The sequence below is a fragment of the Saccostrea cucullata genome, unplaced genomic scaffold (genome assembly GCF_032062105.1).
Source record: "Saccostrea cucullata isolate Sc308-1 unplaced genomic scaffold, CSIRO_AGI_Scuc_v1 ctg209, whole genome shotgun sequence".
NCBI classification, from domain to species: Eukaryota; Metazoa; Mollusca; class Bivalvia; order Ostreida; family Ostreidae; genus Saccostrea; species Saccostrea cuccullata.
In genome coordinates this window covers 210,218-232,680 of record NW_026925659.1, presented here as the reverse complement: position 1 = coordinate 232,680, position 22,463 = coordinate 210,218, and the positions used below count along the sequence as shown (strand labels likewise).

The 22,463-nt window shown below is 32.7% G+C and overlaps 1 protein-coding gene across 1 annotated transcript; it reads left to right on the top strand.

Annotated features, from left to right (window-relative positions):
• Positions 1–3,083: 3,083 nt before the first annotated feature.
• On the top strand, positions 3,084–14,836 carry LOC134269530 (ubiquitin-related modifier 1-like). The gene is made up of 5 exons (XM_062751733.1): positions 3,084–3,300; positions 8,529–8,599; positions 9,387–9,468; positions 9,555–9,603; positions 14,220–14,836. The coding sequence occupies exons 1-5, from the start codon at positions 3,272–3,274 to the stop codon at positions 14,286–14,288; spliced, it is 300 nt and encodes a 99-aa protein (XP_062607717.1). The 5' UTR covers positions 3,084–3,271; the 3' UTR covers positions 14,289–14,836.
• Positions 14,837–22,463: the final 7,627 nt, after the last annotated feature.

Genomic DNA, 22,463 nt, shown 5'->3' with positions numbered 1-22,463 from the left:
TATGCAACCACTTGTAAAGTGGGTATTATGAGAATATGGTGAGAATATTATTTACACATCAGCTAGCTGTGTTGTTATGTACTGGGATAGAGAGGCACCCCTGTGTGTGTACATGCAATATATACACAGCTGTTGACACTTGGTCAAGTTGACAATAAACTTCTTTTTGATCAAACACCTGTTCTCAGCTAGTCTGACCAACCCCCCTCTGGCAGGGCATGTGTATATATACACTGAACCTTGACTATGCTCAATTGTTCTTGACTTTCATTATCAAATTGTAAAATAAATGATTTTATAAAATAATCTTTTATTTTAAAAAATATTGATATGAAATGGTAATATGCTTTAAATACAAATTTTTATTTTAAGGACGTTAGCACACACATAACGAAAATATGAATTTTGATTATTTTGATACTAATATTAATAATGATAAATTAATAAAGACCTTTTAAACTAGTAATACCTGGAAAATATTCATAGTTTCCTTATGTTCCCAGCTCTAGCCACGTGGAGGCCTCCTTAATTGTAGAGCCATGATTTGAATTTTGAAACAGCTAGAAAAATATTACAGTCAAAGGACCGAAAGATGACCGAACGATTAAAAGAAAATTAAAAAAAATTAAAAAAGACTTATTTTAATAAAGATACTTTATCATTATTCCTAGTCAATCTTTTGTTCATGTATAAACATATTACAGCCAAATGAAAGAAATTGACATAAAATTGAATAACATTATAAAAAATTTCATAGAAAGGAATTTATAATTTAATTAGCAACATAAAAAAAAAATTATGTTTCTAACCTAACCTAACCTAACCTAACACAACACCAAACAGTATTCACTGGTCTGCACCCATCTGGTGGGGAATGAATACTGCCTGATACTACCCCTACTCTAGAAAAAATAATAAATATACAATTTTAAAAACATTTTTGGGTTTTAATGGTTTAAGACTGGTTTAAAAGTGTTTCTGCAAGTGGGAGAAAAAGATATATAGTCATCTTCTCTGTCAGATATAGTGTTAGGAATCCAAAACATTACTGAAAAACTGTTAAGAAATGATTCGGTTCAGAAAATATTTATTGGAAGTCTGTTTAGGCAAATGATTTGTGGAACCATGGATCCAGGAAAGTACAATTCTACTGTTTTTGACATAAATAACGCACTACGAAGGAAATATGGGAATTCTCAGAATGTGATATTTTGGAAAGATGTAGGGGTTTAATGAATTCAAATAAAAACATTTGGCGTGAAGATGAAATTAGTTTGAACAGAGAGGCAATGGAAATTTTTAGTCGACAGATTCAACTGGCAATGAAATGTAAAATTACATAAAATACCTATGCTTGGAGATGATAAAATATGTCGGGGGTGGGGTGGGGTGGGGGCATTTAAAATTTGTACAGTCATGGGTTAATGTCAATCTAATTAATTTATAAATACCAGTATACCAACAAGTGTAATCCAGGGGCCTACTAACTGGAGCGGATCAAAGATCTAATTTTAATTAGATTGGGGTTAATGTATAAACTAAACGAACTAAAACTGATCTTGGACCCTCCACGTAGAAAACGCAGATCTAACATTTATATCTCTTTGTTTTTACAAATAAGATATGTTGTACATGCATAGATCTAGAGAGAGAGAGAGGTCCGGACCACCCCTCTGAACCCTCAGCAGTTGGCAGTAAGCAGTTGGCTGTCGTATATGGCATTCCATAAAAAGGTTACTTTGAAATAAAATATCTATATATTTGAAAATTGATATATTCTTTTAATTTACTATTTCTTTCAAGGTTTCAGTATTTTCATATTTTGACATTGATTTACTTTCTGTTCTCTTTTAACATATAAGTAATTATTATTTTCATTTTTAAAATTTAATTATTATTATTATTGCTTTGAACCTTTGAATTTCATACTTTTATATTTCTAAATTCATAAATTGTCTAAAATCTCAAAAATAAATTCAGTATTTTCATATTTTGAAATTTATTTATTTTTTTGTTCTCTTTGAAACATATAAGTAATTATTAATTAATTATCATTACTATTTTTTATTATTATTTTTGCTTTGAAGATTTTGGATATAATCATATCTCTAAATTATGAATAAAAAGCAAATTAGCAAGATAAGACTGTCATCACATAATTTAGCTATTGAAAGTGGACGCCATAGAAATATTTTGCGCGAAAACCGAATATGTGAAGTCTGTAGTTCTGAAATTGAAGACGAATTCCATTTTGTTTTAAAGTGTCCATGATACAAGGATTTACGAGTAAAATATATTAAAAAATTCTACTGGGAAAAACCATCTATGTTTAAATTCATACAGTTGTTATATGTACATAATGTTAAGGACCTTTGTAATTTTGGAAAGTTTTTGTACCATGCTTTTAACTTACGTAATGAATGTCATACTGCCTTATAAACAATTTTTTAAAAAATGGTTTGTACATTCTCCATCATCATGATACTGATTGTATAATTATTATGCTGACTGTTAAAAAAAATACCTGCGCTATGCTTTACTGTTTACATGTTATAAATTTATATTGTATACAATAAGATGTATGTCTTACGTAATAAAGTGAATTGAATTGAATTTCTCTAAAATCTCAAAAATAAAAAAAAAAATCTTAAATTATCTTAATGGCTAACGTTCTTAATTAAAAAAAATATTTATTACATAATATTTGATATATATCTTGCATAACAAACATATTAAAATTAAAATGAATAATTTTAACTTTATCAATACGATGATAAACAGCAGCTCGCTTCGAAATTAGATCGGGCGTGGTGTACGGTAAACAAGTAATGGCGCCCGATTTCTGTCGACTTTGAGGTAAAATTGGCTATAAAAATTTACGGATATCAATATTGTTCATTTAAACATCACCTTAGGGTTTTATGTACCCTAATTCATTCAATTTTATGGGGCTTCTACCACTTTACTGGGGCTTCTACCCTTCTGTGTGGGTATTCTCCAAAAAACGGGGGGCTTCTGGAATTTCCAGTCACCCTTCGGGAAGACTAGATATACCGCTTGCCGCTTACCGCTTGCCGTTACTACTCGGCGCTACTTCCGTCGAGGCCTCAGAGAGACATTTGATTTTTCATTATTTTTGTGAGTAAACAAACTAAAATTTGCGAGACTTAAAACAGAGGGAAGCATCCGAAGAGTTTGTCTGTAGGAGTTTACCGGAGACATACGGCGTTGAAAATTAACTTTCTACTTTTCATCAGTTTCATTTTGTGGGATGAAAATACCAGTTGCCGTTGAATTCAGGTTTATATATTTATATATATGTGTGTGTGTACATGTGATCAATAGGGGCCTACATATACATTATACAGTAACGCTATTTATCATATCATTGCATTGACAGGTCTTGAAGGGGACCACGGTGGTTTGGTTAATAGCTATAATCTACAGCGTCGTGCCATAAGTATTCGCGGAAAAATGGCGGACGTGATTTGAGAGTTATCGCGCTTGCAACATAAAAGTCACCCAAATACAACAAAAACAAAACAAACGCTTACCTTTAGTACTTTGTTAAATGTCCCTTGGATCGTATACATGCCATGATGCGTTTTGGGATGGATTTATAAAAGTTTTGAATATATTCTATGGTGAAATTCTGCCAAGTGTGTAAAATAACATCGAACAGCCGGTGCGTCGATTTACCCAAAAGGACCCAAAAGAACCCAAAAGGACCCAAAAGGAACCCAAAAGGAACCCAAAAGGACCCAAAAGGAACCCAAAAGGACCCAAAAGGAAATTAAGAACGACCCAAAAGGACTTGAAATAAAGAGATTAAATGGATATATAATGAATACTTTCATATTTTATTAAAACTAAAACTAGTTTTTTGAGGGTAAAGTGCGTGTTTGGGTTGAGGTGGGAGCCCCCCCCCATCCCCCACCCCACCCATCCCCGATACCATATGCCTAGAACATGTCATTAAATAAACTTATTTCTTTATTTATCAAATATCATATAATAAGATATAATAAAACAGAAGGAGAAATAGAATAATACAGTGCACTAAAATTTGTTAAATTCAGCTAAAAGAAATCAAAGCATATCTGACCAGATTTAATTAAGGAATGACTCTAATTCTTGGCCAGATTATCGAGTATAATATGGTTTGGGTCAGTTTACGCTTTATAATCCGCGAAGCGGATTATAAAAAAGAATTAGAGTCATTCCTTATAATTTAATTTTAAAATAATTAAACAACTGGGGATGTAAAATTGTGTTGTTTTTATGAGATCAAATTTACCGCGCAATAATACAACCGTAGTAACGGAAGTGATGGGAAGCAAGGGGAGGTAAAAACTGATACATAGATCTAGCAGCCATGATGCTTGTTTACATGAGGTAAGATCGAGCAACTGTTTGAAGTTAAAGGTACATTCATTAAATCTGGAATTTTTCATGAATCCGAAGGACTGGAAATGAGGGGATTGATGGATACAGATGATTCAGCTGGTTGTCAAGGGGGTGTGTCCCCATACCAAACCAGATTATACAAAATGTTATGCGTTCCTTTTTGGAAATCAACCAATGAGAGACAAGAATACAAACAGAATTAAATTATTGATTGATGTGTTATAAAAGTCGTATGTTATTTCTTTAAGAAAAGTTGCAACAATATAAATGTATGTTTTTGCCAATTTTTAGGTAAATTTATAATATAATATTCATAATTTAATTCAAATTATTAATTTTCAATGTATTATAATATATTAGTTCGAGTCCTTTTGGTTTCCTTTTGGGTCCTTTTGGGTTCCTTTTGGGTCCTTTTGGGTCCTTTTGGGTTCCTTTTGGGTCCTTTTGGGTCCTTTTGGGTAAATCGACGCACCCTCGAAGAGCTGATCAGGGGTGGTAATATCTCCGACGTGATTTTGGATCTGTCTTTTAATTCTATGCCAACAATTTTCAATGATATTAATGTCCCGACTCTGGGCAGGCCACACCATACCCCGAATATTATTTGCACATTTATATTCCTCTACAACACGAGCTCTCTGTACCGGCGCATTATCGTCTTGAAAAACGTATTTGTTTGCAGGGAAATGTCGGGCAATAACAGGCCACAGATGATTGTCAAGGATGTTTATATATTTCTCAGCATTAATGTTACCTTGTACCTTGCATAGAGTCCCTGGACCATACCAGCTGATGCATCCCCATATCATTACGGAAACTTTGGATTTTGAAATCGCATACATGCACTCCGGACGGTACGATTCCTGGGCGGATCTCCAGACATACACACGATTATTTTGCCCTATAACCACTTGAGATTCATCACTAAATATGATAGGTTTCCAGTTTTGTTCAACAGTCCATCTTTGTTTGAGTAAACACCATGCTAAACGTTTCTTTCTATTTACTTCTTTGACAACCATACGTTTCCTCACTACTCTTCTGTAAATTTTGTTATTATGTAAAATCCGCTTGACTGTCCGTTCACTAATAGGTTCACAATAATTTCCATCATTAAAATCAGTTGTTATGTCCTTCAAAACACTTCCAAGGTTCTTCCTAACCATACGAAGTAATCTTACTTCACCACGTTTTGACACTTTCCTGGGACGTCCCGAAGGAGGAGCTCTTTCCACACTTTTTCGCTGATGAAACGTTTTCAAAATTGATCTACATGTAGATTCGGGAATTTTCATAATTCTTGAGATCTCACTTACTTTATGTCCGTTTTCTTTCAAATCTATAATCAGCTGTTTTACCTCTAGTGACAGTTCTTTTGATTTTCTACCCATCTTGTTTACAGTCCGTAATATTCTGCAGTCTAACTTTAGCAGACGTCAAACATGACATCGCGGTAAACTTTGACCTTACGCAGTTTCGGGGATGATGTCAAAATACAAAAAAGCGATTGCATAATAATTTAGGACGATTTGAAAAAACGCGAAGCGTGAACGTTTTACGACGGCCGCCATTTTTCCGCAAATACTTTTGGCACGACGCTGTAGCTGCAAAATTGTAGCTATGTTGTATGTTAGTTTGCCCTAAAAATCAGTTGCCGTTCGCCCAAATTCCCGTTAGCCCAGAGTTCGGTTGCCCTAAACCTTGTTTGCACAGGGTCTGTTCCAGTTCGCTGTATTTAATCAGGTCCAGTACAATCTCTTGATTTAGCTATATAGCTCTAAATAGCTATAGAGCTTTATTAAGCTATTCAGTATAGCTTAATTTAGCTATTTTACAACACTTTTTTCTTAAAGGTGTAATTTTCTCAGTATGTACAAAAAAACGCACCTTGGTGCAGTGATGATATACAACTTTGAACTCTTCTTAAAGTGCATGTAAAAATCACTCATCAAATTACGTCTCCGTGAGAGACTTCGTACTCAAAGTTCTACAAGTTTTGGGGCTATATAAAGCAATTGATACAGTTACTTCTGCAATGATATTATAATGGAGACCAATTATGTTCAACAAGATAATTGATTGGTAACAGTTCAGCACAATGAGAAGTAATCATACTTTTCCTTGCCTCAAGGCACCCAAGGTAGTGGACAGTTAGTCTAACAATAGAAATTCTCTTTTTGCTTAAAAGTATTCAAAAGCTGCAAAGTTAGAACTATCTTTGATTTTGGTTGTTGTTTTAATAGTCCATAGTACATGTATGAAGAGTCAAATACATGCGACTTTTTGTTTATTTTCAGCAAAAAACATTTTTGTGAAAATCTTTATATAAATAGCTAAATAACGCTATTTTGAATAGCGTAATAAAGCTATATAGCTATTTAAAGCTATTAATATAGCTAAATCAAGAGATTGTACTGGACCTGTTAATATAGAATAAGAATTTTCATTTTCCATCTTCTTATTAAATCATTTCTTGAGATCAAAGGGAGAGATTCTTCAAAGGTATAATCTTCTTTATTCGCTGTTCAGTTCCGACAATGGACTTATTAATGCCCCAAGTCCTTCAATTGTTTTCAAAACATAGCACAATTCGTAAATATACCACGGATGTATTCCCCTAAGTAACATCAATATTAATCATCTAATTAACTATAATATAAACACTAAGACCCTCAAAAAACATTAGAATCAAATTAAAAATTATAATTAAGTCTAAATAAATATCATTCTTCGTATCATTTGAAAAATAAAAATCCCAAGTTTGAAAGAAATTAAAACCGGAATAGAAAATACATGTTATAATATTTAATTCATATAGTATTGGGTATATACAGCTGTATATAAATATAGGGCGAAGAAGATATTGGGCGAACAATATTTCGCTTGAATGGACTCCTGCTAACAGGTAGATCGAGCGAATGAACCCTGTACCCTCTCTGCTTGAGAAAATTCGGACAGATAAGGCAAATAGCTACAGATCCATGCATTGTACCGGTAAAACCTTTGATTAAAGCCGCTGATTTATTGTCTTGTTTGAACATATTTCATTGTATAATTCATACAAAGGGATTGGTAACAAGTTCTTGCAACTTAGATTAACCTTTCCTTTTAATATATACAATAATTATAACTATACTAATAGTGATTGCCAGAATGATTACTGTCGCTCGCTTTAGGTATTATTTCTGGACTGTTTAGCTTTCTCCAGCTTTAAGAATGATACCTGATAATCGATAAGGTGAAAAACAATAAATGCTATAAATAATACCTGAAGTGAGCAACAAAAAAGCAGTGATGAAGGTTTTTACAACACTTGGATTTGTAGCTTTCTCCTTTATATGTCTGAATTTTATCAGGCAGAGAGTTACAGTTCTGCACCTAGTAAATAGCCAGACATCTTGGCCCAATGAGACCTCAGCCCGTGAGATTCATAACTTGGGCCCAGAAAGGTTGGCCAAAAATTAATAACAAGCCGGACCATTTAAGACACACTCTCTAAGTATAAGAGATATCTCTCTAAGTACAGGAGATATCTCTAGAAGATATCTCTAGTTTAGGAGATATCTCTTTCTCATAGAGATCAATATCTCTTAAAAATGAGAGATATCTCTTTAATTTGGGAGATATCTCTATTTTTTAAGAGATATCTCTCTAAATTGAGAGATATCTCTGTAATTTTATGATAGATTTTATTTTCTGAATAAATAGCAAAAGGGCTTACCATGGACCTGTCGTATCCAAGGTGACATTGGGTCGAGATGTCATTGGGCCGAGGTGGGCCGAGGAATTATGTGGTAAAAATCTTTAAATAAACCTCCTCTTTACATGTACATGAATACCAAAGCCGTGATGAATCAGCAGTAATACAATGCATGTGAAAAAATTGTATTGTATTTTCCATTGCAGTTTCTATTTACTTGTGGATCTCGATCTAGAGACTCCTTTAAACCTTACAGCTTCCATTGATGTTTATCATGCACTTAGAATTAGTTTTTGAAATAATTTCCAGGCAATGGCTTGTGCCATTTGAATATATTTTAGATCTGACAATTAAGTTTTACAAACCATACCATATTATATTATTCATTTTCCCTCATATAATTTAGTGAGTTCCATTTCAGTGGTGGGGCCGAGTTGTTGTTCGACAAAGTGAAAAAGCATGATGTAGAACTGCCAAACTCTGAGAAAAAATGTAAGGAACATATTTCCCAGGAAGACTGAAGTTTATTTTTTTCTTATAAATTACTTGGGCAACAGTAATTATTAGTTCACAAGAACAAACTGCTCCAATAAGCTTTTCTAATCAAAGTTTATGGTGTGTCTTTGGGAGTACAGTAATTAAGACATGAATGAAGTTTGCAGGATACAATGTAATCCTAATGTCCTCTATGCCTAGCTCCAAGTCTGTCTAGCTCTCTTTCTGTAGAGTTAAAAAAATCTCTAATGCCAACTTGTGTTTTTTAAAATTTGTGGATATATTTTGCTATATGCTCCACATATTATAGATTAAATTGTCTTGATCTCGCAATTTTTTTACACTGTTGTGACTATTTGAAAGATTCTTTTTCAGTATATACTTTTAATTATTGAAATTTTTTTTTTTTTTTAAATTTAATGTAGTTTTGACAAAAACAGAAGAAAGCCTTTATTCAGAGAAAATGCAGACTAAACTTTAAATATGAATTTCATTATCCCCCCCCCCCCCCCTTTGGGACCTGAGGGTTGGTCAAGGCTTAAACAATCGAATTGGTGCCGTATCTCTTTCAATTTCTGGACATCAATCAGTCAAACTGTTGGCAAAATTGCAACAAGCATTGCAATTGAACCCTCAATCAAAATTTTGAAATTCATGGCACAAGGTTATTAAAGGGTTCTACTTCTGGAGTTAGGTTGGTTGGGATAGGTTGGGGTTTTAATGATCATACAGTGAAAATGCATTTGTATTCTTTTTATTCTTTTATTTTATTTTTTTTAAATAGGGAAAATACGTCATCTTTTGACATATATCAGAGATAACCTACTGAAAGAACGTCCAGAACTATTTATGCAAGGAGACACAGTGTGAGTAGAACATGGTTTAAATTTCCTTTCTGCCTACATGCTCTTTTGTGTTTTAATTGTTTGGCTCATTACTCTTTTCTTTTCAGAAGACCTGGAATCTTGGTGTTGGTCAATGATGCAGACTGGGAACTACTAGTAAGATATTTATATCAACAGCCTCTTAATTAGCTTAAAAATGCAATTTATTAATATAAACTTGAAGGTAGGATTCTTCTCTGGTTTCTGACTAGATGAAATATCAAAATATATTTGCTTATATAGTGTTGAATAATCGGGAAAATTTCATAATCGATAATCGGTCAAAATCGGAGAAGCTTAATCGATCAATGATTGACTTAATTGGTAATTAAAATTTCAGATACAAAATTCTATTTCTTTATAGCATTTATCATTTATGGAACAAACTAAAAATAAAATTTTATCAATTTTATTCTGAAGACAACTTTTTGTTGTATAAGTAACAAAGAAACAGAAAAAAAAATTACATATTTGCTCATAAAAACTAAAAATGTTTGTCACGACATCAGATTTTGCATTCCCTAGTTAGAATAATCTGACTGTGTCTCGGTACAAGCCACAGATAGAATACGTCCCATACACTTGCAATGTACTATAGCAAATCGGAGCAGATCCGCTCCGAAACAATTTTGAAGAATATAAAAGGATTTGCACTGGAAATAACTTCCAAATTAATCAAAACAAATCTGACTATATTCTTGGCGGAATGGTGGCGTATGAAAATGTCTTCTTTTCTGCCTCTCAAAATTCTTATAGAAAAATAAATTTAGTTATAATTTTTACATAACCAAAGGCTTTAAAAAAAATTCAAATGCTAGTAAAATTAATAATAAGGGACTTACGTTTCAAAATGTATAAAATAAATATGATTTTCCAAACAAATTAGAACTATGTTAACTTAGCTTGTAAAATCTCCCAATCTATAAGTACATATTTGAACCCATCTTCGCTAGTCAAGGGTGACGATCTTTAAAGAGGATAGGAGCGGATCATCACCCTTGGCTAGCAAAGATGACTTGAACCAAAAATCTGTAAAAAATTAGTATTTTTTCTCTCTTAGTAAACAATCAATTTTTTTTTTGTATCATTTTGTATCTTCATGTGACATTTCATCTGTTAAAAAGTAAGAAAAATTTAAATATAAGAAGCATATGAAAATAACAAATGTATCCAAAAAAAAAAAAAAATAGCCGAGAAAATTCGGATTAGCTAATATCCATTTATCCTAACAACTAAGGTTGGCTTCTGATATTTAAAGTCTTAAAAATTTTTTTGTCCAGTTTATTTTTATTTTCTATACACAAAGGTAAACTGAAAATCAAATAAAAATATGGGGGTCAATATATGCTTCTTTTGGTGCTACAGAACATTAAATATGACCATTTTTGCACTGAAATTTGTTTCTTAATCAAAAATTACATCTTCAACATTTTCCCTTCTGTATTTTTATCCAAATAAAGCCTGGAACAAAATAAACTAGAAGTCTATTTTAAAAAAGACACTTTAGAATTGTGACTTGGAAAAAGTTTCAAACTGCTTCGCATAATAAATTATTTGACCTTTCTGCACTCACAAAATGTGATTTTTCTGGCACTGAAAATTTAAGAAGCAAGAAAATTATTTTAAAGTCTTAAACTTTTGCAGAATTTAAGCAGATAGGTCAAAGTTATCTTAAATATTCAGAAAAGAACATCAAAAGTGGTGGTATATGATGTAAATATTGAGATATTACTAAGAATGTGTAAATTTTATGTTAAAATTGGCTCCATTTTTTCTTTGTCTTTCAGAATATATTGACTATACATGTATTAGTCATTATTCGTCAAAAGAATTCATCATGTTCTTAAGAACTAATAGAGAACAAGCATAACGCATTTCACTGCAAAAAACAGCTTTGTGTGCAACCAGCATGCATGGAAAAATAGGAATCTAAATTCAATGTTAAAACTTAAAATTATGCAGAATTTTAGAAATAAAGGTCCAGACCAAAAATGATTCAAAAACACAGGATTAAACGTCCTTAAATTATTTATGTCAGTTTGGTAATACATGTATTATCTTATATGCCCTATATGGTAGTATTTTTTTTTATGCAAAAAGAAAAACATTTGATCTTTTGAAATGAAAGTAAGGATCACATGGTTGGCAACATTACATTTTTCGTAATGTCCAGGGAAAAGGTAATGACCTTGACCTGAACTTGCCTCTAATATAAAATGGTCAAAGAGGGTGTTGCAGTTCTTTTGTTATTTTCCCTGAATATGTAGCAGATAAAAAGAAGAAATTTGTGTTACAGAAACTGATATTAATTTTACTCAAATGCAACAGTATAATAGTACAATGAGGAACAATATTTGGAAGCTGCATATTGACTTCTAATTTGCCATAAAATGAAGTTTAAATTAGTCTCACACCAAAATATGTAAGATTTTCGGATTTTTAGGTAGGGAATCCCCATTATTCTTAAAAATTGCCTACTTGAACACAATAATCTTGATATATGCACAAAAAGGCAGGAGTTTTCTTTAAAACTGCCATTTCCGATTTTCGTTTCAAAGAGGCACATTTTTTAAAAACGTTAAAAATGAGTAAAAATTATTCTCCATACGAAATGCAAAATGTGTACATAAATAACAATGGTCATCATCGTGTCCGAAATAATCTAGTGGATACGCTGATGGACTGCTATCTGATATAGCACTTTTACCAGAACATGGATTCGAATCCTGGAGTGGATCATTTTTTCTTAATTTTTTTTTCAATTTCTTTTTGCTATGGAAATGCAATGAAATATCAATTTTTTATAGGAGAGAGGGAGAGTGCACAAGATCTAGAGAGAGAGAAAGAGAATGTCAAGAAGTTAATGAGTAACAATATATTAAACATGCAGGTTTGAATTGTTTTCCTTGATATACTTTGACTTAAAACTAACGACATAATGCTTTATTATGCCCCCCTTCGAAGAAGGAAGGGCATATTGCTTTGCTACTATCTGTCGGTCTGTCGGTCCATTTAGTTTCCGTTCATTTTCTTCACAACCGTTGCACATACTGAAATGAAATTTGGTATACAGATTTATCAGGTAAATATTTAGGTCAAGTTCTGCTTTGGGTACAATCACCCCATTTCTCACAGAGTTATGCCCCTTGGACTTAGAAAACTTCCACTTATTTACAGTTTCCGTTCATTTTCTTTGTAGAGGTTGCACATACTGAAATGAAATTTAGTATACAGATTTATTAGCTGAATATCTAGGTAAAGTTCTGTTTTGGGCAGGACTGCACCATCAGACTTAAAAAAATTCTACTTATTTGCAGTTTCCCTTCATTTTCTTCGCAGAGGTTGCACATATTGAAATGAAAGCTGAAGGTCAAGTTCTGTTTTGGGTATAATCGCTCCATTTTTGTTAAGAGTTATGCCCCTTCAACTTGGAAAAATTCCACTTAATTGCAGTTTCCGTTCATTTTCTTTGCAGAGGTTGCACATATTGAAATGAAATTTAGTATACAGATTTATCAGCTGAATATCTAGGTCAAGTTCTGTTTTGGGTATGATCGCGCCATTTTTGATAGAGTTTATGCCCCTTGGACTTGGACAGTAATTACATGTATTTAACCCCGTATTAACACAGAAAAATTTCAATTTTGGGGAGGGGGCATAAGTGTTTTACAAACATTTCTTGTTTAGTACATGTATTGTTAAAATAATTTTTTTTTTTAACATAAGTTGTTTACTCATTTTGATTCATATTCCATCTCTTATATCAGTAGCCAAGATTTGACTTGAAACAAATGGAATGTCTTGGATGTAGCACTAACAAAGTGATTATGGGACATTTAATTTCATGAAAAATATATTTTTGCACAATGTCTACAGTATATAAAACTTTCAAAATGGTGTTTTTATTGTTCTAACCTTCCTCGTGCAAAATGGCGATAGTGATATACATGATTAAAAAAATTAATAAAATAAAAAGGACAACATTCACTAAAAGGTTGCCAATCAGTTCCTATGTGAGGAAAAACTATGCATGATATAAACCTAAAATGTGAAGAAGCAGGGAATATCCGCTGTAAGCATTGTCCCCTACGTTCCTGTATATATATATATTTAGATCAACATAACGCAGGTATTTAAATGTCCTTCTCGATACATAGGGAATAATTGTGAGTTTCTGCAACACCCTCTTTAATCTTAATGATACCATCTTTTAGTGATATTGTCTTTTTGATTCTGTGAAAATTTCATTAGTATTTAAATACAAGAAGAATCTTACTTTTAAATGTGGCATACTCCAAAGGTTGCTAATTTAGAACTGTGTTCCTCTATGATCTTTTATCTAGCATAACAGGTTGATCTTGCCTATGGACTGCTGTAAGTTTGTGCTATTTAACCTAAAAATCTCTAAGTTATAAAAAACCCACAACATTATAAGATGTTGGTTCAAAGATGTCTTTTTTTGTACACAATATGTGCTGAAAGTATGAAAATGGGTATTGCAAAAACATTTATCTGTGGGTTAGGTTGCAGGAACACTTGTTTCTATTTAATAGTTAACTAAATGTTTAATCTATACAATGTAAATGAAATTAAAACTAAATAGAGTTGAATATTTATGTTAGCGAATGCTGATTTATTTACTTGGTACCTTCATTCATTACATTTACATGTATTATCTTACAGGAACAGTATTGACTTAAATTTTCCATTTCATCCTTTTTATTTTCTTTTAGGGTGAACTTGATTATGAACTTCAACCAAATGACAGAATTGTATTCATATCTACATTGCATGGAGGATGACATTCCAAGAAATAATATTCATTAGACTTGTTTCCAAGCCATTCCCAGAACAATGGGAGTTAATGGAGAGTGACATGCTAAACACCGCCTTACTCTGTTACAGAGTTGAATTAAAAACAATTTAGGGCACACTAAATTTGTCTAAACTTTACACCCAGTGAACACTTTTCCATCAAGTGCAAAAGTGTACTCACTTTTACTTTGTTTAGTATATACATATAATAACTCTGCAAATTCCATCTAGATTCCTACATGATGAATATGCTCTTTAAAAAAAATTGCCTCTTCATAAAATGTTTTGTTTGTAAATGTATTTTTTTTTAAAAATCACAAGTACAACAAATATTTTTTAAAAAAATCTTCCGCAAATAGGATCCAATCAGCTGGTTGAAATTTTAATGATCATATTGAATATGCTACAATACACCCAATTTCACTTGAGTATAAGGTGTATATGTCTACAGCAGGTGAAGTATGGTGTAGACAAATCAAGCATGCCCATAAGTTATGAGAATTATTGCAATGTGAATTAAAACAAAATGAACCAATGTACTGTATGTATGTATGCATGAGCTCATGGAAAGAAAGATGTATAACTGACCTTGCCCAATTGTCTTTGGTTTACAAATATGACAGAATTCTAGGTCAGTTTTTTCCCAAATATAGCCCCAATCCTGACGTTTCATCCTCGAATACAAACAATATTTTGTACAGCCCATTTCTATGTAAAAGAGAAATTGTAGACTGAAAGGGGAAAGTGTACGGGCATATTTCAGTGTGATGGGAGTTAAATATTGGCTTGTATTTATTGATATGTTTACAATTATTCATTATAAATACACAATGCTTTCATTAGAAATACTTTGTTATACACACTGAAATCAAACAAAATGCCCTTTGCTAATATCTAACCAGTAAACCAAGGGTGTAAAAAGGGACCACGTTACTATACTTCAGTAGAATGTCTGAGTCTGTAATATTGGGTTTGGCTATTTGACCTTGGTTTGGGGTCATATCTTATTTATTATCATAATCAGCCTTTGGAACAAAGTTTGATCTTACGGTAACATTTTATTGCAAGAACTTCTTTACATTTTAATGTCTAGATGAGCATTGTCATAATACTGATGAGAAGAATTTAATTATTAACAAGAGGCCAAAAGGCCTCAACTTCTGATAAATTGTACAACTATCAATTCTATTTGAAACCTCATATTTAGATAAAGCCTTAAAATTCCAAAAGAAAGTAATCTTGATTATTGGTCAATACACTCTGAAAACTCAAGATGCATTAATTGACAAAGTTTGATGATTTTAAGCCACTTTTTGTTTGAAATATATGAATAGCCATGAAATTTGAAAAGTATGTCTGAGTGACCTCCTTTTTGGATAACATACTCTGACACCTCAAAATTTGTAAACTAACAAAGTTTAAGGATTCTAAGCCTTACTTGAAATATTTCAATACTGCCTGTAATTCCACAAGTGACCTACGTTTTAGTAGTCACATAACGAAGACCTAATTCTATTCCGTTCAGTAACTAAATTATTTAAATACTGCCATAAAATTCTGAAAGTAGGTAATTGTGGTGTACTTCTCAGTTAAAATACCTAAGATGCATAAACTGGCAGTTTGATAATCCTATGCCAACCTGAAATATTCAAATAAATTATTAAACAAGAGGCCCATGGGCCACATCGCTCAACTGAGCTAGGAAAAAAAATGGAATCATGGTTTGAACAAATGTGAATACATGTACATTACCAATAATGATGCTTCCATATCAATATAACTAAACATGGCTTTTCTGTACTATAAAAGAGGATTTTTTATATAAAAAAGTTTGATTGTTTATTTTGCTCCGCCCTACCTTGGGGGTCATGATTTGAACAAACTTGATTCTACACTACCTGAGGATGCTTCCACCTAGTTTTATCTTTCTTGGCCCAGTGGTTCTTGAGAAGATTTTTCCTATATATTCCTATGTGAAACTTTTGATTCCCTATTGTGGCCCTGCTCTACCCCCGGGGTCAGGATTTTTTTTTAATAGACTTGATTCTACACTACCTGAGAATGCTTCCATTTAAGTTTCATCTTTCTTAGCCGAGTGGATCTTGAGAAGATTTTTAAAAGATCCCATTAATTTTTCACTAATTCATAATTATCTACCCTAGATTTTAATTTATCTGCTGAAGGGTGTGGCCCTTCATTTGAACAAACTTGAATCTCCTTCACCTGAGGATACTTTTTGGCAAGTTTGGTTGAAATTGGCCCATTGGTTCTTGAGAAGATGAAAATGTTAAAAGTTTACAACGACAACAACAATAACGACGACAGACAACAGTGAGCTAAAAATGATGTTAAATATGGCCACAGCATTCAGAAAAAAATTGCAAAATACCTTAATTTTGATCAATTCTCAAAAACTTACTTGTTTACCTGCCATTTTCGTCCGACATACGTCGTTTGTCAGTCATAAACTTTTGAACATTTTTAGCTTCTTCTCTGGAACTAATGAACCAATTCCAACCAAATTTGGTATACAGCATCTATGGGTGAAGGGGAAGAAAAATTTTGAATTTTATGGTCCCCGCCCCCTGGGGCCTGAGGGATGGGGCCAAAACCCCTAAAATTAATGAAATCTTTAAAAATCTTCTTTACTCCTGGACATCAAGCAGTCAAACTGTTGGTATGAATGTAATGAACATTGAGTCCTAGTGCAAGGGCGGGGCTATATAGATTATAAAGTGAAAATGCCTAATTTCTTTGAAAATCTTCTTTGCTCCTGGATATTAAATAAACTAACTAAGTACATAGATATGATAAGCAAGAGTGCCTATTCCAAAATTATGAATTTTATGGCCCCAGGGTCAGGGGTTCTGCTGTTAGGGCAGGCTCTGTTGATTATATAGTGAAAAAACATTAATTCTGTGAAAATCTTCTTCAGAATCTCTGTTCCTCGGTACATGTATTATATAAACTAATTAAGTACATAGTTATGATGAGCAAGAGTGCTTTATACAAAATTGTGAATTTCATGGCCCCAGGGTCAGGGGTTCTGGTGTTAGGTCTGGCTCTGCTCCTGGGTATTAAATAAATTAACTAATTAATAGTTATGATAAGCAGGATGCCTCTTTCAAAATTGCGAATTTTATGGCCCCAGGGTCAGGGGTTCTGGTGTAAGGGCGGGGCTCTATTGGTAATATAGTGAAAATGCAATAATTCTTTGAAAATCATCTTCTCTAGATCTGCTCCTAGGTATTAAATAAACTAACTTAGTATAAGTACATAGTTATGATGAGCAAGAGTGCCTTGTTGCAACCACTATTGAAATAACGACCACTATTGAAATGATTATTTCAATAGTGGTTGAGAGTGCATTTCAATAACAAACATAATATGCAAACACTATTGAAATATGACCATTATTGGAATAATTATTTCAGTAGTGGATTGGAGTGTACTTCAATACCAAATACTAGTATAGGTTGCTAACACTATTGAAATAATGTTCACATTTGAAAGTAGTTCAAGAGGATTGAAGTGTCCGTGTATTAATTGAAATTTCTGCAAAAAATATTATGTTAGAAAAGAGAATGTACATGTAATCCATCCTTATATTTATTTTAATATTTTGGATACTTCTATAGAGCTTGCAATGTTATTTTGGAATTAAAATCATTGTCAGCAACTGTTAATTATTTTGATATCTATTGGAATCATTGTTTAAAGCACTATTGAAATCAATATTTCAATCACTTTTGAAATATATGTTAATCGCTATTGAATATTTATTTCAAAAGTGAAAATTATTTCAATAGTGGTTGAAACCTATGTTTGGAATTAAAATGCACTCCAAACGGTGTGTTCCCTGAACGTCTACTCATTATAAATTTATTTTATTATCACCCTCAATTAAGGTAATTCCACTCTCCTATGATGTCATAGGTTTTTGCAAAAACTGTTTTTACTTTGAATTAATACCTGATAGCACAAAATCTTTTGTAGGAATGCTTTTCAGTAAGTGTACTGATAAATCTTGTAAAGTAAAGGAATTTTAAAAATGCATTTTTCTTTATTTAATCAATTATTCAATCCTTAAAAAATATTGACAAGGGCAATAACTCCTTCTCAGGTCTCAATTCAAAAGTGTTTTATAAGTAGGAAGTATGTAGGAACATACAGCATCAGAATTATGCATTTTAACCAGTTTTGAAATATTTTTCATAATACTGTTTACAAAAAATGTGCAAGTGTTTTTGTTGACATATACTTCTGTTTATTTATGTCTCCCATCTTAAATAATATGGCAACCTATACATTTTTTGCAATAATTGAAAATTTTAAAGTATATTAAATGAAAATAAATGCAGTTTTAAGCTCACCTGAGCCGAAGGCTCAAGTGAGCTTTTCTGATCACATTTTGTCCGTCGAAACTTTTCACATTTTCGACTTCTTCTCAAGAACCACTGGGCCAATTTTGACCAAACTTGGTACAAAGCATCCTTGGGTAAGGGGAATTTAAATTGTTAAAATGAAGGGACATATCCCCTCGCAAGGGGAGATAATCAAGAAAAGACAAAAATAGGGTGGGGTCATTAAAAAATCTTCTTCTCAAGAACCACTGGGCCAGTAAAGCTGAAACTTATGTGGAAGCATCCTGGGGTAATGTAGATTCTAAATTATTCAAATCATGACCCCCAGGGGAAGGGCGGGGCCACAATGGGGAATCAAAGTTTTATATAGAAATATATTATAAAAATCTTTGAAAATCTTCTTCTCAAGAACCACAGGGCCAGAAAAGCTGAAACTTATATGGAAGCATCCTGGTATAGTGTAGATTCTAAATTGTTCAGATCATGACCCCCAGGGGAATAATATATACAATGGGGAATCAAAGTTTTACATAGAAATATATAGGAAAAATCTTTAAAATCTTTTTTAAGAAACAGGGCCATGAAACTTATGTGGAAGCATCCTGGTATAATGTAGATTCTAAATTGTTCAAATAATGGCCCCCCGGGGGATTGGTGGGGCCACAATGGGGAATTTTTATATAGAAATATATAGGAAAAATCTTTGAAAATCTTCTTCTCAAAGAAAAGCTGAAACTTTTTAGCAAAAGGGACTTACGACTTAAGACCAAATTTAATTCTTCATATAACTTTTTAATAAACATTATATCGAAAATTATTTTGATTTTTTTTTTTAAAAATGTGTTAAGATATTTTTACACAAATCAGTTGGAAGAGAATTGATAATCTTGCAAAATTTTACAATAATCTGAAGTTTTTGGTCTTAGTCGTAAGTTCTTTTGTAAAACTGGCCCCTGGTTTAGTGTAGATTCTAAATTGTTCAAATCATGACCCCCAGGGGAAGGGCGGGGCCTCAATGGGGTATCAAAGTTTTACATAGAAATATATAGGAAAAATCTTTGAAAATCTTCTTCTCACCACTGGGCCAGAAAAGCTGAAACTTATGTGGAAGCATCCTGGTATAATGTAGATTCTAAATTGTTCAAATAATGACACCCGGGGGAAGGGCAGGGCCACAATGGGGAATCAAAGTTTTGTATAGAAATATATAGGAAAAATCTTTGAAAATCTTCTTCTCAAGAACCACTGGGCCAGAAAAAGTGAAGCTTATGTGGAAGCATTCTGGGGTAGTGTAAATTCTAAATTGTAGGAATCATGACCCCCGGGGGAAGGGCGGGGCCATTATAGGGAATCAAACTTTAACATAGAAATATATAGGAAAAATCTTTGAAAATCTTCTTCTCAGGAACCACTGGGCCAAAAAAGCTGAAACATATGTGCCCATGGAAGGATTAGTGTAGATTTCAAAATGTCTAAATTATGATCAGTGGGGTAGGGTGGGGATGCATTATGTATAACAAGGGTGAAATCTGGTAAAGAACAGAATGGTCAAAGCTTCTCAGGTGAGCGATGTGGCCCATGGGCCTCTTGTTGTACTTTGAACCATTAGAATTGTGAGGGTGGAAGACCTTAAGGGGTCTTCTAAGGGTTACAGGTAGAGTTTACCTGAATAATATATACATGTATCTAAAAGAAGGAATTTTTTTATTTTTTTTTTAAAGATTTTATCCACATCAATTGGTGTGTATTTTTCATAAATAATTTTTAGCAACAATTAAAAACACCCTTTATCTGTTTTTTTTTGTAACATGTTTTGTTACTAAGATGTTAATATTGTACCTTTATTAACGGCAAGCTTAAAACTTAAAAATAATAAGGCCTTTTAAATTCCTCACCCACCCCCAATTAAATTAAATTTTTGAAATTATTTTTTAAAATGAGTTGTCAAAAATTCTCTTTACATGTCTTGTCTAGTACTGTTTCTTTTCGAATTTTAAAAGTTTTTTTTAATAAAAAGTATATATGAACAAATATTTGTTTTGTGCTTTCAATTATTTAATATCAAGTTTATGGTACATGTAATTTAATGAACTCCAGATTTATAACAATACGGTATTTTTAGTTTGGATGAATTAACTGAACTTGAAGTTGAGTACAAAAGTTTATCAGTAAATATTAAAGTATTTAATCACAGCAAGGTAACACAGGTAAACTCTACCCGTACCCTTAGAGGACCTCTTAATTGAGTGTGATTATTAAATAATTTTATAATGAGTAGACGTTCAGGGAATAAACCCTCCAAACCACCACTATTGAAATAATTATTTCAGTAGTGGTCGTATTTCAATAGTGGTTGCATACTTTGTTTGCTATTGAAATGCACTCTCAACCACTATTGAAAATAATTATTTCAATAGTGGTTGCATACTAAGTTTGTTATTGAAATCCACTCTAAACCACTATTTAAATAATTATATCAATAGTGGTCGTATTTCATTAGTGGTTGCTCACTATGTTATTGAAATGCACTCTCAACCACTATTGAAATAATTATTTCAATGGTGGTTGCAACAATAGAGGGGGCTTTACTTTTATACTGAAAATGAAATTGTTTGAAATCTGCACCTTGGTATTAATCAAACATTTTTGATAAGCATGTGTGCCTTTTCAAAAATTGTGCAATGTGTGAACCCAGAGTCAGGGGTTTTATGTGTGGTAGGGCACTTCTGATTATTGCTGAATACCGGTATTACTGATTAGTTGAAATGCATTTTTTGTACCCCTATCCTGCCTATGGGATTTTAAGTAACCAATCTAAATAATTGCTAAGGGTATAGTTATGATTAGCAATGGTGCTCTTTCAAAATTGTGAATGCCATAGCATCTAGCTTAAACATGAATTAAATTCAATCATTTAGAGGTTGTTGCATGATTGTTTGAATTGCAACACGCTGCAACACGCTGAAGAAGTCTAGAGGTCATGATTTTTTTTTAGCTTTTGTGCAGTTGAGATAAGGATTTGGAGGAATTAATCCAGTACCAATCGCAGCTTTTGTGCGCATTTTTTAACAGAATTTTGTTTGAGTGGCACTGTAGTTCTTCGGTCGTCTATCTCATTTTTTTCTCAGACTAGCGAGTTACAGAAATTAATGCAGCTACCTTGCGGTTACCAAAAAGGTGGGGGGGGGGGGCATGTCTACATAAAAATTTATAAACATGAGTCAAAACTAAAGCAAAAGACTATTTTCAGGAAATAAAGTACACCCCATTTGGCATATCTAAGGATCTAACATCGTGCTATGAATAAATATAAATTGGAAGGAAAAATATCACCATTATGCATTCGTTTATTGCTTTAAAAAGTTTGATCGCTTGATCACGACATTCGCATAATTATGTATACCTAGTGCAGTTCAAAATTATTTGGTGTCATCGTCTTGCTCATTTATACCATGAGAAGGATAGTATTCAATGTCAAAGTCCATAAAACAATACAAAATTGGAGCAGAGCAAACACGGACCTCCGAAACATCAGAGGTGAGATCAGGTGCCATGGAGGAGTGAGCATCCCCTGCTGACCGGTCACACCCGCCGTGTGCTCCTTGTCATGATCGGGAAATAACGGAAAAATCCGTCGTCAATTCAGTGTATACATAATGGACTAACAATAAGTATGAAAAACGTCAGTCAGCATTTGTTTCAATGATAAATTTTAGTTGCTGACAAGGTCATTGTAGCGACCATAAAATTTACAAAATGGTGACTTTGAACGAGACTGTTCATATTCTTGTTTCGTCA